The 18790-nt window shown below is 40.5% G+C and overlaps 1 protein-coding gene across 3 annotated transcripts in view; it reads right to left on the minus strand.

Annotated features, from left to right (window-relative positions):
• Window positions 1-18790, minus strand: part of STAT1 (signal transducer and activator of transcription 1) — a 1683855-nt gene that overhangs the window by 333522 nt on the left and 1331543 nt on the right. For all 3 annotated transcript variants that reach the window (XM_044075195.1, XM_044075193.1, XM_044075194.1), the window contains one exon: window positions 17119-17194. In XM_044075195.1, the coding sequence (XP_043931130.1) occupies window positions 17119-17194 (76 nt within the window). The remainder of the gene's footprint in view (window positions 1-17118; window positions 17195-18790) is intronic.

Below are 18790 nucleotides of genomic sequence, written 5' to 3' on the forward strand. Positions count from 1 at the left end.
ACAAATGTCACCATCTTCCTGGGTTACGACTACTTGCAATGAGTGCATTTTCCTGTTTAGACTACAAGCGTTTAGCGGCATGGCCTTTAATTTGCATTGAGTGTTTTATGTTGGTAGTATGGACCCCATGACTCTCCCTACAAAGGCACTATGGGGGAAGCAAGGCCCTTTGCCAGCGGCCAGAAGGCCAAGTTAGACAGATGCAGGCCATCTCTAGCAAGGCAGTATGGTCTGTCAATCATATGTTCCCAGGCTGCCAGGCAGTGGATCCCCCTGGGATGACACAAGTGAGTGAGTCAAGTGTTACTGACAATCATTTTCTGTTTGTATTGAACCATAATTCTGGGTGGCGGCAAACTGCTGCTTAAGGCTAGGGACATAGCTGCATGATACACATATTCAGCAAGCTGAATCATGTCTGTCTCGTATAGTCCAGGGAGGTACATCTGGCATCATTCACACCACCATGGACCAGGCTGGAATGATATCTGTACCTGTTGTGGGGTGACTTGACTGCATGTGTGATATGGCAGATTATGGCACCTGACAAACAAGTGACCGTGACTTTCTCCTTATCCTGTCTGGTGAGAGGCACATCTGTGTGTCTCCCAGTGGAGTCTGCTATGAGTTATATATTGGGTGTATGGTAAGGCTTTAGTGTTTACAAGACCCTGGTGTGTGGAGTCTGCATGTTCTGTGGTGTGCAGGTTTGTGGAGTTCTCATGTGTTTTTGCCAGTGAAGTGTCCTTTGTTTGGGTTTATGTTTTGTTGTTGCGGACCTCCACTTACATGGATGTGTGTTGTGCATTTGCAGGTGATGTTTACTGACTCCATACACTGCATGGCACCTGTTACTGCACAATTTGTTCTGGTGTGCACATTCTCCATTTGTCTGGCCAGTGGTTCCCCTTCCCCTTATGTGTATCTCTTTGTCCTTCTGTAGTCCAGTAGCAGGCTTTGCCACAGTGGCTGCTGTTATGTATTTGTAATTCTGGTGTGAGCGGGGTAAATACCATAACATCACACACAAGGTTATGGACTTCACACTTCTGAGTGCACCTGTTTAGCAGGTTGTCCATCATTGCACCACTGCATTTACTGCGGTCCTCAGATGGTTTGTGTTGCTGTATGTTATTATGAGGCTACATGATGGCCTAGCTGTCAAACCGTCACAGACTGACATCTGGACAGGCCCATATATGACAGTCAGACAAAGGCCCACACATGGGGACAGGGTGTTAATACTATTCTGCCACACATAGACAGCTGGGAGACCAGTTTGGTATTTGCTTGCTTACTCTTATGGGTATGACATCTGCTTCCCCACTGTCTGCCACTGATGTTTTGACATGACCCCTTCTTGCTTTGCAAATAGTTGACAGGCAAATGCAATGTTAGGACAAGCAGAACAGATATACAAGGCATACTTGTGCTCCTTCTGTGACAACCTGTCATTTCAGGAGTATGGATGCAGTAACAGATACTGATGTATGGACAGTTTGTACAACTCCTATTGTAGCTGTATTTGACATGCAAAATAGTTTGCACAGCTGTTATTGGAACATGGACCCTGTCAACCACAGTACTGTACCTAAGCCATTAAGACATGACAGCCAGGAGTAAATGCAGGCCACATACTGACAGTATTGACCACACATATACATAGCTCATTGACCCCTGCATATTGTGGACATGCAACAGGTTATCAAGTTGAATGGGACAGCCCTGGGAATGTGTGCTCTGCTGCCAATACCCTACAAACATTACTGTTACTGTATTTCTATGGGAACATGGGTGTGGGGCTGGCACACCTGTCAACTGTCCATATTTGCACGGACTGTGCGGATGTTCCCTTTACATTTTGGTTCCATTTACCATAGTATTGTGCCTGTCTTGGACACTACAGGCATATCAATAAAGACCACAGGTTAGACTGTAATAGCAGATGTTTGGGTTTCAGACTTCTTATCCTTCAGAGCTTACGGCAACTGCAAGACCTGCTGTGAAATCACTGTGTAAATCTGTATGGGAATATTTCATCATTGCCCCCATTTGTGGGCCTTTGTCAGACACTTCTTTATGTTTTACTACAGCTGACTTGCTGGGTGAGGCTGAGGGGTGAGTATGGGATCCCCACATTGACATCCATGCATGTGACCTATGATCCCTCAGTTAATTAGCCCCCCCACACACATTTACTGCAGTGAAATTTGTCACCTAGGGAACTTCTCCATACTCTGATGAAACCAGTATTGGGCGGACATTTCGTGTTGTCCCACATAGCTATCAGTTGTCTGGTGCTATCTTGGTAGGCCACCTCATTCCCTTCCATGCATGCAGCGATACCATAGCTATGCTACCATAACATATTACTAGATTCATTTATTGTTAAGAAGACTGACTTACCTTGTGCCTGCGGCAGTTATGAGGATGGTGCTTGAGGGTTGGCTCTGTCAGATGCACACAGTACACAGCCTATACATAGTAAGATACAGGTAATGTGATGTGTGTGGCATACATTTTACTGTGTGCGCGAGTCAGAGACAGGTGTCACTAAGAGCTGCCAGATTATGACTGGGAATGTGTATTTTAATCATTAATTGTTAATTATTATTAAAGTGTTTTGTTTTTATTGTATGAATTACATATTGGATTTACACCTTGCATCTATTTGTATTTTGACGTTTTTTGTCCAACAGATTTTAACTTAGTGGACCAAGTCTCATTGTATAAATGAATGCATTGTTTCTTTAAATAATTGAATTGTATTTGGAGGGTTTGTCACATGATGTTTTTTAAATTATTTAATGGGGTAAATAACTTTGGTCAGAGTTCTGAAGAAGCCTGGTATTTGAACTAGGTGGAAGCGCTTAACTTTACTGTGTTGTTTCTTTTGGATGAGAACTCTGCTGTTTTTATCGTTTGAAGTGGAATTTACTAAAGAAGTTCTTTTTACGCTATTGATTGGAGGTCGTTTGTGGATCCTTCCTTTGCCAGAGTGGTTCTTGTTGTCAGTCTCTGGGTCCCTACAGTGTCAGTGTGTGTGCTATGCATTGCCTCTTTGCCAAGGCCTGGGCATACTGGGCATGCCTCCATCTGCCTACAGGAGCAGGCTCAAGGCGTTCCTCCTCTGAGTCCCCCTGTCTCTATGGGGCCCTTCGCAATTGTGGGGGGCTGTGTGGCCCTTCCCTGTGATGCTCCTGCCACAGCTGTTTCTGCAGGATCATATTGTGTAGCATGGCACATACTATGAAAATGCCTGCACATGTGGCTGGAGAGTACTGCTGGGCTCCACCAAACATACCTCCCAACCGTCCCAAATTACTTGGTTTTTACCGAGTTTTGGGGTCCAAATGATGGGATGCCAAGATTCCCGAGTGACACCCCATCATTTCTGATTTTTTTCCACTTTATTTTTACATTTCGCTCTGTTTTGGCTGACGTCATCCCATGGGCAATGACGTCAGCACCGTTAATGCTACCAGCCTATCGGAATTAAGCTCTGCACACATTTCCAGCTGGGCTGGTCAAATGCTGCAAGCAGGCTTCTGTTCAAATACTGGCTGGGCTGAAACTTCAAATGCTGCTGCTTTTGTTCAAGTCTTCTGTTCGTTCAAGTCTTTTGTTCAAATGCTATCAGGAAATGTGTTCGAACGGACGTTATGTGGAATGAGCCTATCATTTTGGATTTTAAGGTAATGGGCGGAAGGGCTGAAACTTCAAATGCTGCTTGCTTTCAAACGGATTTTAAGTGTGTGTGTGTGTGTGTGTGTGTGTGTGTGTGTGTGTGTGTGTGTGTGTGTGTGTGTGTGTGTGAAAATACCCCCATTATAATACACCTGGTGGCTACAGGTAATTAGGCTCAAACCCTGTACCCTGGGTATAGGGTAAAAACAGCCTAATGTCCCTAGCCACCAGCACTTGTGAATTTTTTTTGTTCTGTTCCTCATAAACTAAAAACCTAACTAATAACCTAAAAAAAACACACACACCAAAAAAAACACACCAGAAACTTGGCTTGCTCTATCATAACAAAAGATTTCTTACTCCAAATGCTAGACTCTCCCTAACTCAGTCCTTCCTCCTGCCCACACGTCTCTATGCAGCCCCAATAGTAACCAATATACAAGCTACTACCATGAACAAACTGCAACAAACTTACCATAAAATTGCAAGATTCATTACCAACTCCCCCTACAACTCCCATCACTACTTTGCCTTGAACTCATTACAATGGTTCGAATTCACTCAACTACTTCTACTTTCTCAATTTCAAGTTATTCATTCTATACAGGCCTTAATCCTATCCAGCTCTCACTACTCTTGTATCTACCTATACCCCTTCTAGAACCCTCCGCACCTCTAACCAACAACTTCTGAATGTAGACCATCCAAAGAAGAACGCAGACAAACTGCAATAAAACTGCTCTATAGCTCACACTTGGAACAAACTTCCTCTGAAAATCCACTCCATCATACACCCTGCACACTTTAAAAAGGAACTCAAACATTATCTTCTCAACACTAAATCATGTCTCTGCTTAGAACCTACCTGATATGTCCCCTTTATACAAATGGTGCTCCTTTCCTCTGATCTCCTGAAAGCACCTATACCTTCCTACAAAGCCTATGCAATAAATTCTGATTCCCTTATATATCTCTTATTTGATCACTTGTATATAACTTGTTTTTTGTACATAAAAAAGACATTAGGGGTTCATATACTCATTTCTTTGAGAAAACCCTCTTGCTGTAATTTGAATATGCTTGAGTCATAATTTGTATTAATATGTTATAGAGTTATAATTGGTTATGGTATTTTCTATGCTTTGTTACCTATGTTATCCTAATTGTTTTTGTAATTGGAGCTTTTCTCCTCGGGTCTCCACTGAAAACGGGCTCATGCCCAGCTGGACCAACCTGGCTAACAAATGTCAAATAAATAAATAAGTAAACTCTGTGGTTTCAGGATGTTTGTGACAAATCACTGAAGGTTGAATGTATTGACTAATGACAGGCATTCGAATTTCAGACTTCAAATTCTTCAGAAAATAAATGGTAACAAAAAACTTTTATTCTAGCAATTTTCTAAGTTTGTAAGATCAGTATTTGAAATTTGTACCTAATTTGGGGCTGTATTCTCCCATTGTTGGCTTTGTCCATGTTTTTTGTGCTAAGAGGTTGAGAACTATGGTGAGAAGTGAGAAATGAATTCAAAAAATGTTAGCTATTTAAGTTTCAGTCTTCCTATCTTTTGGGAAACAAGCTGCTGATTTGGCATAGTGGTATGTTGCTCTGACTGTAGTGCACAAAGTCCTGTATTCAAGACTTGTCAGTGAAATGCATGGTAGTAACACATTTTATTCTAGCAACTTTCCAAAATTATACAAGCAATGTTTAAAATGTGTCCCTGGTTTTTGGCCTTTTGCCCCCCCCCCAAAAAAAAAACTTAAATTGAAAATGAGTGCAAGAAGCTGTGCAAGATGCCTATGCCTTACACTACTGTCATTCTATTTTTATATGTATACTGTGTGTGTGTGGAAGTAGACTTTTATGATGGAAATGGTCTGAATAGGGCAGTTTTGTCATTACTGTTTCATGCATTTTCTTTCATTGCCTACTGAAAAAATGTTAAACAATAAGTTTAAAATGTGCTCTGTCTAACAAGTGTGCTGTATTATACAAGGAATATAATTTACTAAAGTCAGGAAGGTGTATCAAAGAACACATGTATGTTTCTTGTCTTGTGTGCAAGGGGCCAGTGATATGAAAACAACCCAAAGGTAATCTTTATCCACCACTGGCCAGATGCATTTTCTTTGGATGTGGTGTAGGTTTCAATGTTATTTTAATGAATGTGAGTTTTAAAGGCAGAGAAGTTTTAATGCCAAGTCTATTTTCATTGTAAGACAGTACTGCTTTGTTTAACAGATGTCTATTGGTGTTTGTGCACTGTGCTGTAAAGTTTAAAAATAAAATCTAAATAATCATTTTAGAAGTAAAACAGTATGCACACATTAGTGTTTATGGTAAATGGGACAAAATAGCCAGGTAATGGGACACTGGAATGGCTGCAGGGGGACTCTGGTGCCATATTTTGGTTGTCTGTTCTTCAGTTTGCATGAAAGTTGGTATCCCACAATTCCACTGTAGTGGGTGGGGTTACATAATTATGTATGCACATTTTATGTCAAACAGCATGCAGATTTGCACCTGTTTTTCATGGGCCTTGTCCAGATTTTCGATGTTTCAAGGTTGAGAGGTATGCCACCAGATATGTCAAGGCAGCGGAATCATGACTTCAACATCCTAAACACATGCTCTATAATGTTCCTGGTTTGTGTGTGTGTCTCATTATGGCGTTCTTCAGTGACTGTGTGTGTGTGTGTGTGTGTGTGTGTGTGTGTGTGTGTGTGTGTGTGTGTGTGTGTGTGCATTTCTGATGGGTGTCATCATCCACAGCTCCAGTGCATAGCCAGCATCCCCCATCAGATGGCCATACGGGATGTTCCCCCTGGCAAATGCCTGGTACAGCTGTGAGGCAAGCCAGATGTGGGAGTCATGATAATTACCAGGGCTGCCAGCACACACATTCATGATAATGCCCTGGGCATTGCACATGACCTGGCAGTTGATGGAGTGATAGCCCTTGCGGTTGACATAGACTCTACCCTCTTCACCAGGTGGTATCTTGATGTGGATGTGCATGCATCAATTGCATCCAGTACCATTGGGTAGTCTGCCAGATGGTGGAAGAGATGCATATTGCTGGAAAAATATATGTGCTCACCAGTGTGTGTTTGCATGACATCCAGGAACTGGTGGAGTACCCTGGATATAGACACCTGTGAGGCCCCCATGATGTCCCCAGTAGTTCTTTGGAAGGTACCTGTAGATAGTATTCTTAAGGCTACACATACCTTGGTTTCAACTGGGATGGGTTCCCCTCTGTTGGCTCTGGGTCTGAGGTGAGGCCGGCACAGCTCACTGAGTTGCTGAAGTAAGTCCCTGTCCACCGTGTAGTGCTCTAGTATCTCCAGATCACATCACCATTGGTAGGTTACCCTGGGTCTGAACACTCTTCTCCTCCTCCTCAGACTGGGACAGTTGTCAGCATTATCCTCCTCACCGCCCTCAATCTAGCACATATTGATGTATCAAAGCGATAGCAGCCCCTAACATTTTGTCGGTTAAAATTCCCAACTGTGTACACCAATGGTGGAGGGTTTGTGGGAAAAACCCAACTGAAAGGTGTTTGCATACTTTATACTGTTGTGCTGCAAATGCTGCCTGTGTGATTGGCTGACTATGATACATTCCACCTGCCAGCTATATTATTTGTAGTTGAGTGCCTTTATTCTGCTATTTCCCATTTTTCTTTTCTTCTTCTTCCCATTTCTGCCCCTTCTAAGCCCCGTGGTGCCCTGCACAAACCCGCTCTTCAGATGTAAACACTTCTGCTATTTCTTGTTGTCCCCCTCCGCTCTATTTAAGCCCCACGGTGTGCCGCCCAAACTGTTTTAGCATTGCTGAGCAGAAAAGGCCCTCTCCTGGACATGTACATGCTCCTCATTTCTTGACATAGCTAAGCACAGCTAAGCAACCTCAGACACACCCCCTTGCTTAGCTGAGCACAAATAGGAGCTGCAGAGCTCCAATGTGTTTACACCAAGCATGACACACCCCCTTTTCATGTCAGCTGCTTCTGCTTAGACCACTGCATTACAGCTCCTATATGGTTAGGCGCATGCGGACAACAGTCTCCCATTTTGCTATTCAACAAATTTAGCTCATTTGCATACCGACTGCCTTATTCCCTTGTTACAGCACTATTCCAGAGCCTAAGTCCTTAGCTACCACTGTTACCTGATATTACTTTGGTTCTGCATGCTACCCACTACCACTGTTACCTGATATTACTTTGGTTCGGCATGCTACCCACTATAACGGCAATATCTATCTTTCACATAAAATTGTCTTTTTACATTTTTTTTTAATTTTCTGCACAATCTCATTTGCCCCCCCACTGCACTACACTTAGATGGCCGAAATCTGCCAAAAAAAAAAACTTTGCTTTTTATAATTTTGAAACAGTTTTCCATGCCAATGGCCATAATTTTGGTCATTGGCATTCCTAATACTCATAATACATGCTTTACTTTGAGCTGTCATCCCCCTGTTTTGATTTTTGCAAAAATGTATTCGATTAGTAACCAAATACATTTCTGCAGCGACACGCACTCTGACAACAGATGCTATGCTGCTTGAATCATCAACTCTCCTCCTCATCTGCATGGTTTTCACCTGCAAATGAGGTGATTAGCATTATTCCATCACATCCGTGTCAAAATAGTGCTGGGAGGCTCATGCATGCCCCTAGCCTTGTTTACCAGATCGCTCAGCAGCCATATTCCATGCTACAGCAGCTACACTATTCAGACATAGAGTTTCGCCCCGTGTAGGCTTTACTGAATCCCAGCCATTGTCTGAGCCTAAAAGTAGGGACAACATCGTCCATGGTAAACAAAGAGGAAAACTGCACAGATAAAGATAAAAATACCATGATGCAGAATAAAATGAATAACAAAGGAAAGTAATAGAACTCTTAAAATGAAAAGAAATAAAACTCTGAACAAGAAAGCAGAAGTGCAGAATTTTATGGATAACAGTCTGCTTTACAATTTACTTTCTTCTAGATCTGCTTTCATACAAATCATAGTAACTACTAGTTCTACAAGTCCTCCTGGTAAAACATAAAATAAAATTTTGCATCAGAATTTCTGAATAAAGCAAAACTGCAGATTTGCACAATACATACTGTAGTAATTAAAACAAAATTCAAAGACATATATTTTGGATATTACATTCTTTCTCAGTGTCAATCATTTGTTGGCATCAAGTCATTCAACATTTATACAATAAACACCAGAACAATTAACTGAATCTTAAAATTAAAAGACATTTATTTTGAATATTATGCTGTATCCAGTGTCAAATATTTCCATAACATAATTTAATACATTTATACACTTCTTCCCTTATTATTCAGTCAAATAACAACAGAATAATTAAGATGCACTATTACTAGCACCTTACTCCATTGAGTACTCTAATATTATTTCTACATCTCATTACTTTCTTCTTTTTTTAAACAAAGGGATCAGATAACATTTATCATTTAGCCCAGGATAAACCTTAGTTTGCAAAATGCACTGCCATTTTTTCTTATGACAAGGAGCTTATAATCCAAATTACCTACCCTTTAATGTGTCTATAAATTATTTTTGTATACGTTTGTATATTTTTTGCCCCAATGCTTGCTGTACATCCAAGCTTGCTCTAACTTGAGAAGGGGTTGCTTGTGCCTTCACTGACATCCCAGTGATGAGAGCATTTTTTAAAAGTCCCTATTCCCTCCCTTTTGGTGAGAAATGTGTGACCTAATTAATAATATGGAACTACTACATCTCCTCATGCATGCATGCTTCCACATACCAGCTGAGGAAAGCTACCAAGTTTATGGCTTGGTGGACTATCCCAAGCATCAATTTTCCTCATCCAAAGGACTACAGCATTTATTTATTTATTTGTTGACATTTGTTAACCAGGTTAGTCCAGTTGGGTTAGAAACCCATTTTCAGTGGAGACCTGAGGAGAAAAGCTCCAGTTATATTTAATATACATGTTATCAGAGAATACAAGATAAATGTAGTTATATTCAGTGTATGTTTTACAGAGAAAAACAAGTTACAGTTAGTTACATTCATTTAACATTTTGCAGAAAAAAGATTCCCATTTAGTCTACAGTATGAGAAAGTTGTGTAGTAATGGTAAAACAAGGTCCAGGTACATCTAGAAATCTGATAGCCATATCTAAAGATAAAGCAAAAAAGAGGGATAATATATATATATATATATATATATATATATATATATATATATATATATAGGATGAGCAGAGAAGGGATTAAGAGTAGGATAGTACACCAGCATAATGCCGTGTATATGTAATAACCTTTAAGGATGAAGAATACCATGTGAATAGAAAGTGTATTATTTTTATACTTTGAGAGCTTTGGTAGGCTATTTTTTGCAGTCTAGGTAGTTAGAATGGGTGGGAGTTATGAACTTTGAAAGTGGGGGTTAGGACAGGTTATAGCACGGACAGGTTTGGGAGTTGAGCAGATGATGTTTATGTTCCTTTTGAAAGTGAGATGGGTGTATAATGGCACGTAGATCTAAGGGAAGTTTGTTGCAGGACTGGGCAACTGAGCATTTGTATAGTAATTTGCCCACATTTTTCTATGGTGGATAGACTGCTAGTAGTTGTTGTTTTGAAGTGCACAGGGACTGAGATGGGGAGTAGGTGGATACAAGGGTACAGAGAGCTGGACAGGAAGATGGTCTATATAGTATAGAGTGTACAATTTGGAATTGTGATATTAACAATATCTATGGGAATTCAAGCCATTGCAGAGAGTTTATGGCAAGGCATTGATGTGAGGTGTAGTGAGAGTTGGTAAGGAATCTAGCAATTTTATGATATGTTTGTTGGAGTTTAGTCAAGGTAGTGTGCTGGATATAGGTTAGTACTGGGGCAGCATAGAGAAGTGAGGGTAGGAGGAATGCCTGAGCTAGGGAGAGTCTAGCAATTGGAGTTAGAAATTTTTTATTATGATACAGCAAATCCTAATTTCTGTTTTTTTTTTTTTTTTATACATTGGAGTAGGTGTAAGTTAAATTTGAGATAATCGTCTATTATGACACCTAAGAGTTTAGTTTGAGGTTCAGGCTGAATGACTGTGTTGTTGGAGGAAGTGACAGTAAAAGTGGATTTATGATGGGAAAGAGAGTGGGGTAGAAAAAAAAAGAGCTTAGTCTTTTTGGGGTTGTGGATGAGTTGATTATCTGACAACCATTTTTCGATGGTAAGAAAGGACTGCTGAGTGAGGCAATGTAGTTCTGAGATGTTGTTTGAGATGGAGATGAGTGTTGAGTCGTCTGCATATTGGATGAGGGAACAGTTTTTGCAAGATGTGTACAGCTCATTTGTGAAAACATTAAATAGTAGGGGACCCAAGATGGAGCCCTGAGGGACTCCAGTAGGGATTGAAATAAAGGGAGAGTAGGAAGATAGCCATCTGACAGATTGTTGTCTACAAGACAGGTAGCTGGAGAACCTGGTAAGGGAGGTAGCAGATAGATAAAGGTTTGCAAGTTTGGTTAGAAGGATGGAGTGAGATACTGTGTCAAAGGCTTTGGAAAGGTCAAGGAAGAGACAGGATACGAGTAGATTGCTGTCACAAGCCTCTGCTATGGTGTGTGTGAAAGATAGGAGGTCAGTAGATGTACTATGGTTAGGGCGGAAACCATGTTGTGTGGGAGTGAGAAGGTTTTGCTGGAGGAGGTATTTGAGAAGTTGTGAGTGAATATATTTTTCTAGTATCTTAGAGAGGGGTGATAGGATGGCAATAGGATGATAGTTAGATGGGTCAGTAGAATTACCACCTTTATGGAGGGGGATAGTAAAGAAAGATTTCCAAATTGATGGAATTGTAGCTTCCTGGATGGATCTGTTGATAAGAATTGATACAGGATAGGCTACAGAGTCAGCAGCAAGTTTGAGGAAAGATGGGGGGAGATTATCTGAGGAGAGGGAGCATGGTTTAAGTTTCAAAATAAGTGATTTAATGTAGGGGGTGGAGACAGGTTGAAAGGAGAAGAGATTTTTGTTAAGAGGGTCAGGTGGGGTTGGTGGAGTAGTTGTGTTTGAGTTGGAGTGAGTGAGGTTTTGGATTGTTTCGATAAAGTGCTTGTTAAGGAGAGTAGCGGTTTCCTGTGATGATTTGTTTGGGTAAGGAGAGGGATTTGAAGGGCAACTAGGAGAGAGGATATTCTTGAGGGTAGCCCAGAATTTATGGGGGTTGGATTTGTTGTCTAGTTGAGCAGAGTTATAGTACATCTTTTTGTCCTTATTAGTTAGTTTCTTGATTAGATTCCGCAATTCTCTATATTTTTGTAATGGGGAGGTTCCTTTGTTTTATGCCAGGCTTTCCAGGTGCTGTCTCTTTTATGCATTACAGATCTAGTATCTTTAGAGAGTCATGGAGCATAATTTGATTTGATTCTAATTATCCTGCAGGGAGCAAGGGAGTTAAGGGTGTTTAGGAAAATGCTGTTGAATTTGTTGACTGCGTCATTGAGTGGGAGAAGTCTAAGGATGGACCATTCAAAGCTAGACAGTATGGAGTTGAATAGGGAGATATTAAAGTTAGATAGTTTATGACAATCTCTGTAGTGGTGGGCCTTGCGTGAGTGGGTAGAGTGCCTAAGGATGTAAATGGGGAGATGGTCACTTACAGAGTCAGGTAAGGTAGTGGGGGTTTGGTAGAGGAAAGGGGAGTTAGAATTCAGTCAATGGTTGAGCTGGAGGATAAACTTCTAGAGAAGTGGGTGGGGGATGTTATCAATTGATGGAAGCCATGCAGGTGGATACTGAGTTGGGGAGAGTCAGTTGTAAGTTTGGTCCAGTCAATATTGACATCTCCTAGAATTAGGGTTTCATAGTGTATATTATGGGTAAACCAGGATAGGTTGTTTTCTAGGATGGGTATATTGTTTCCTGGGGGGGTGGTGTAGATGGCAGCGATGGCAAATTTCTTGTGTGGGTTAAGATGGCAGTTTAGGATGATAAGTTCAGCATGGTGGAAGTCAGGAATAGGGATTGTGACAGGTGAGAGATTTAGGCTATCTTTGTAGAGGATGGCTACTCCACCTCCCTTCTTTGGGCTTCTGTCTAAGTGATATATGTTACAGCCGGGTGGGAGTATTTCTTTATTACTGCCATGAGGTTTGAGCCATGTTTCAGATAATGAAAGAATGTGCGGGGTAGTTTGGGCTATCCAGGAGTGTAGTTCAGTAATTTTGTTGGTTAGGCTTTGTATATTAATGGAGTAATTAGTTAGATGTTTCAGTAAGGGTGTGTTTGTGCTATGAGGATGGGTTAGGTTGTGAGAGTGAGTTGATGAGGAGGTACAGGGACAATTTAGTGATGTGAGATTGAGGGGAGAGGGGCCTGGATTTGGATGGAAGTCACCAGAGCATAGCAGGTTATTAATGTGACATGTGAGTGAAGGATAAGGTAATTGGAGATTGTAGAATTTAGTTTTGTATTTGGGGGAGTATGAAGGGGTATAAATATAGTTAGTTTGTGGAGACAGGAGGGAGAGAAGTTAAAGAGAGATGGTGAGATAATGATGCAGGAGTCTGAATGTATACTTATATAGGAACAGGAGGCTAGGGAACAGGTATGAGGGTGGGAAAGGTAGGAGTGATAAGAGGTAATAGTAGAGAGGAATAGGAGAATAGTAGTGGTAAAGAGAAGTAGTTGCATTATTATTTGGTTTTGTTTTAGGTGTGTGTAAGTAAGTTATATACTAAAGTGTAGCTAACAAAGTAAGGTTATGGAGTAGGTGTTGTTAGCCAATGTTGGAGGGTGTGGTTATTACAATATCTTACAATTACAATGTCTACATTCTGTTCCCTCTCTCAAAGACAGGCATGTCTATCCTCCCCGTGCCATCTCAAACAGGTATCTGTGTTACTAACTGGGCATAGGTTGCCTCGGTCATAGTCAGAGCTTTATTCCCCTATGCCAGTGGAGATGGAAGGGTCCACAACTATTTTATACACAATTTAAAACTGCTTTCTGGGGTACTCATAGCATTAGAATCTCCTTTTCCATGAATCCTCATCCAGGCAACCATAATGATTTCTTACTTTGGTTCCTAATCCTGTTACCTCCATACCTACATGACAACAGGCTCCACTGAAGGAAAGATCACAATGGCCCACGTGACATGTACACGTCGCCTTCAGACTGAGCTGCAGTACTAAGTACTGTGTGGAAACTTCTCCATGAGGCCAACACAGTGTTTACCTGGTACATTCTCCAAACTTTCATTAGGAGTCACCAATGTTATTAGTCAAGCAGCTTCATTCCCCAGTGGCACCACTCACTTCCATCCTCCCTAACTGGAAATTCAAGTGTTCAAGTATCTAGCTGATCCATGAACACCTATGTCACTCAGGACGTTATTCCTTTGTGCCACACAGTAAGCACAAGAATTTAAAACTGTGTCCTTATCACATGCTTTTAATATCAGTCTGATGTTTTCTTACTTTTAAACTATCAGTTTGTTTTGCCTACACAAAATTTATTACAAACACATATAAATACGGCTAGGCACAATCGACAAGCAGGAAAGAATTCCAAGGATAAAAGCTTTAATGTACAAAAGGTGAGCGCTTTCACAAATAAAATTGCTTCATCAGACCTCAGTCACATAATGATGTAATTTCCTTTATACCTAGTAAAATTCAAATAAACCAATCAGACATGAGCATCGCAGTTAAAAATATATAACAACATATATAACATACAAATCTCCACAAAAATGAAAAAATATAAAAATATGAGAAAATGAATAAAATAAAACATATGAATAAAACATATATAATACACACTTTAACCCATTTCCAAGTCTTCTGTCTCTCAATCTAGAGGTAATAGCTATATGGTCATTGAGCCCTTTGCCTAAATGGGCTCTTAACCTAACAATCCATATTAGTTCTCTGGTCTCAGTCTTGTTCGAGACATCACCCAATCTTTCATTATCATTAATCAGTTCTAACAGCAAAGGGTTGTCTTTTATCCCTGCTACCTCCACCAATATTGCTGACACCTTGATTGATTTCAAGTTGACTTTGTGTAATATACAGTTAAAACTTATGTTTAAAGATGTAAGTTACTCTGCTGATGTTACTATGGATAGGGACTTGATGTTTAAGAAGTCTAGTACTTATAATCCACAGTTTAATTCTACTCTTGTGTACATTAAAGCTTTTATCCTTGGAATTGTTTCCTGCTTTTTGATTGTGCCTTGCCATTTTCTACATTTTGATTATATATATATACATATATATATATATATATATATATATATACACACACACACACACACACACACACACACACACACGCACACACATAGATACACACAGTGAAAAAGTATTTGCCCCCTTCTTGATTTCTTATTTTTTTGCATGTTTTTCACACTTAAATGTTTCAGATCATCAAACAAATTAAAATATTAGACAAATATTAGACAAAGATAACCCAAGTAAACACAAAATGCAGTTTTTAAGTGATGATTTTATTTATTAAGGAAAAAAACTATCCAAACCTACATGGTCCTGTGTGTAAAAGTAATTGCCCCCTTGTTAAATCATGAAGTAACTGTGGTTAATCACATTTTTGGGAAAGCTGAGTTCAATTTCACTAGCCATACCCAGGCCTGATTACTGCCAGATCTGTTAGAACCTGTCAGACAAAGTGAAGTAGGCCAAAAGATCCCAAAAAGGAAGACATCATGCTGCAAGCTAAATAAATTCCAGAACAGAGGAGAAACAAAGTAATTGACATCTATCAGTCTGGAAAAGTTTACAAAGCCATTTCTAAAGCTTTGGGACTCCAGAGAACCATGGCGAGAGTCTTTATTCACAAATGGAGAAAACACGGAACAATGGTGAACCTTCCCAGGAGTGGCCGGCCTACAAAACTTACCCCAAGAGCGCAGGGACAACTCATCTAAGAGGTCACAAAAGAACCCAGAACAACATAAGAACTGGAGGCATCACTTGCTTCAGTTACTGTCAGTGTTCTTGACTCAACCATAAGAAAGAGACTGGGCAAAAATGGCATGCATGGCAGAGTTCCAAGGATAAAACCACTGCTGGCCAAAAAGAACATAAAGGCTTGTCTCACTTTTGCCAAAAAACATCTTGATAATCCCCAAGACTTTTGGGAAAATATTCTGTGGACTGACAAAACAAAAGCTGAACTTTTTGGGAGGTGTGCATCCCGTTACATCTGGTGTAAAAGTAACACAGCATTTCAGAAAAAGAACACGATGCCAACAGTCAAACATGGTGGTGGTAGTGTGATGGTCTGGGGCTGCTTTGCTGCTTCTGGACCTGGACGACTTGCTGTGATTGCTGGAACCATGAATTCTGCTCTCTACCAAAAAATCCTGAAGGAGAATGTCTGGCCATCAGTTCGTGACCTCAAGCTGAAGCACACTTGGGTTCTGCAGCAGGACAATGATCCAAAACGCACCAGCAAGTTCACTCTGAATGGCTTAAAAAAAAACAAAATGAAGGTTTTGGAGAGGCCTAGTCAAAGTCTGGACTTGAATCCAATTGAGATGCTGTAGCATGACCTTAAAAAGGCGGTTCATGCTTGGAAACCCTCCAATATGGCTGAATTAAAACAATTCTGCAAAGAAGAGTGGGCCAAAATTTCTCAACAGCAATGTGAAAGACTCATTGTCAGTTGTCGCAAGTGTTTGATTGCAGTTGTTGCTGCTAAGGGTGGCACAACCAGTTATTAGGTTTAGGGGGCAATTACTTTTTCACATAGGACCATGCAAGTTTGGATAGTTTTTTTCCCTTAATAAATAAAATCATCACTTAAAAACTGCATTTTGTGTTTACGTGGGTTATCTTTGTCTAATATTTATATTTGTTTGATGATATGAAACATTTAAGTTTGACAAACATGCAAAAAAAAATAAGAAATCAGGAAGGGGCAAATACTTTTTCATTGCACTGTGGGACCAATACCTCTCAACTGTCCAGATTTCTTTCTGGATTTTTGTGGCAAATCTGTGAAGAATGAGTTCATTAAATAATGACAGGCATTTGAGTCTCAGAATTCATATCCTCCAGAAAATACATAATACAATATCTTTCATTCTTGCAACTTTCTAAGTGTATGAGAGCGATACTTAAATGTTGTCCCTATTTCTGGGGCTTTGTCCCCCATTATATTTGGCTTTGTCCAGATTTTTTGTGCTGAGAGATTTAGAGGTATGATGGCATCCCTGAATTTGATCAGCACAACAAAATGTTGACAGCTGCTTGACTAACCACAGCTGACAATCCCTGGGTCGGGGAGACAGACAACATGTAGGGATGTATAAAAACTGTTTCCAGTCTAATGCTGTTATTAATTATCTATTATATTTACACATGATGGATAATGCTTGAAATACTTACACTTCTGACACAGAGATTAATTCAGTCTTGATATAGCCTCCCGTTTTAGAATCATCCACATCCATGGGTTCTGATGCTAAGGAAAAAGCATATGCAATTTTTTTTTTACATTATTAAACATTTAACTGCTTGAAACATACAACAGTTTAGTACACTTAAACAAAAGCAATATTACAGTTATAAACATTAACTTAACAGCAATGATCTGGGTGAAGAAAGAAGATATGATAATGTCAGAGAGAAGAGTGCTCAAATCATTAACATGTTTGGCTATAAGACATCAGTCAAAAAATTAATCAGAATATCATTAAAACAGAGGATAGATACATCAACATGTTAAAATTAAGCTACACCTAGTGATTTGAAGGAAAGCAAAAGTAATTAGAAACAAAGCATCTACATAATCATGTAAGGTTTCTGACAGAATATCAGGATATGCAAAACATGAGGTGACAGCCTGGACTGACTGGCCATCCTGGTGACTGAAGAAACCATACCGTTAACTTTAGGGCTGCTATGTCTGTGTGAGGCTAGGAGGATGGGTTAAAGACTAGGTCTGGAATGGAATAAAGCACCTAAGCGGGGGAGGGGGGGGCTATCAAGTCAAGCCAGAGGTAAAGGAACCATTTCTCTCAAAGTCTAAAGGGAGCAATGAGGATCACTTTCACCTTGCATCACACTGCTTTCTACATAAACTTTGAAATGCAGGGAGTAGGAGGATAAGCATACAAAAGACCGGATCTATATTAAATCATCGAACGCTTAGAAAAGCGAATGATGATTTATCGACCCCATGTAAGTGAAAGCTTACAAATTCGAATGCTTAGAACAGCGATTTTTTTTCCAAGGGAAAAAAAACGCTGTTCCAAAAAAAAAAAAAAACCCACATAAAACATAACATAAAGTGGGGGGCTTCACCTCCCCACCCCCCTACTTAAATATACCAACTCCAAGATTGCACTACAGTGACGAAAACGGCAAAGTAATGGACACGGCCAAGTGATTTCTTTCCCAGGGCAAGAATTTGCTTATATGCTGCTTCGTCATTTTGCCTTTTCATCTTTTCAAGTTCGACCAAGACGCATTTGAAAGAATGCGTCTTCAGTCATCTAATAGGAGCCCAAAAGACCCGGGGGCCAACTGTGGACCACAGCATCCCACAGGGGCTCCTCTTCCTGGGGAATCAAGGCAAAGAAGCTGCTGTACCTGATGTTGGAGGGGATGGTAAACAGATTGCAGTATGGCTGGCCCCAGTGGATGAAAATTTGATCTGCTACCTCCTGAGGGACCATTTATGAGGGAGAAGGATGGATTTTCTCAACTTGTTTCATAACACACTGGATTGCTCTGGTATATGTATTGCCTACAGAAAGTCATGACCCTCCTGGCTTCTCGACACAATGTGTTCCCCCTTGCCATCATGAATGTGCTGTCAGTCTGGAACCAAACCACACCCTGGGGAGGGAATCCTGAAAAGCCTGCAAAGCCAGGACTGCTGTCATCTCCAGGGCACTGATTTGTGGACTGGGCCTCTGAGGGGAATCAGGTACCTTCGACTCTCTTTCCCAAGTAATGATCCCCCACCCCAAATAGGAAGCATTTGTAGTCACTGTGGCCTGAGGGGGGCAGAAGAATAAAAGGGGAATGTAGGAAAACTAGCCAGACAATCCAA

The sequence above is a fragment of the Protopterus annectens genome, chromosome 6.part0 (genome assembly GCF_019279795.1).
Source record: "Protopterus annectens isolate FY-2018-M chromosome 6.part0, PAN1.0, whole genome shotgun sequence".
Taxonomy (NCBI): domain Eukaryota; kingdom Metazoa; phylum Chordata; order Ceratodontiformes; family Protopteridae; genus Protopterus; species Protopterus annectens.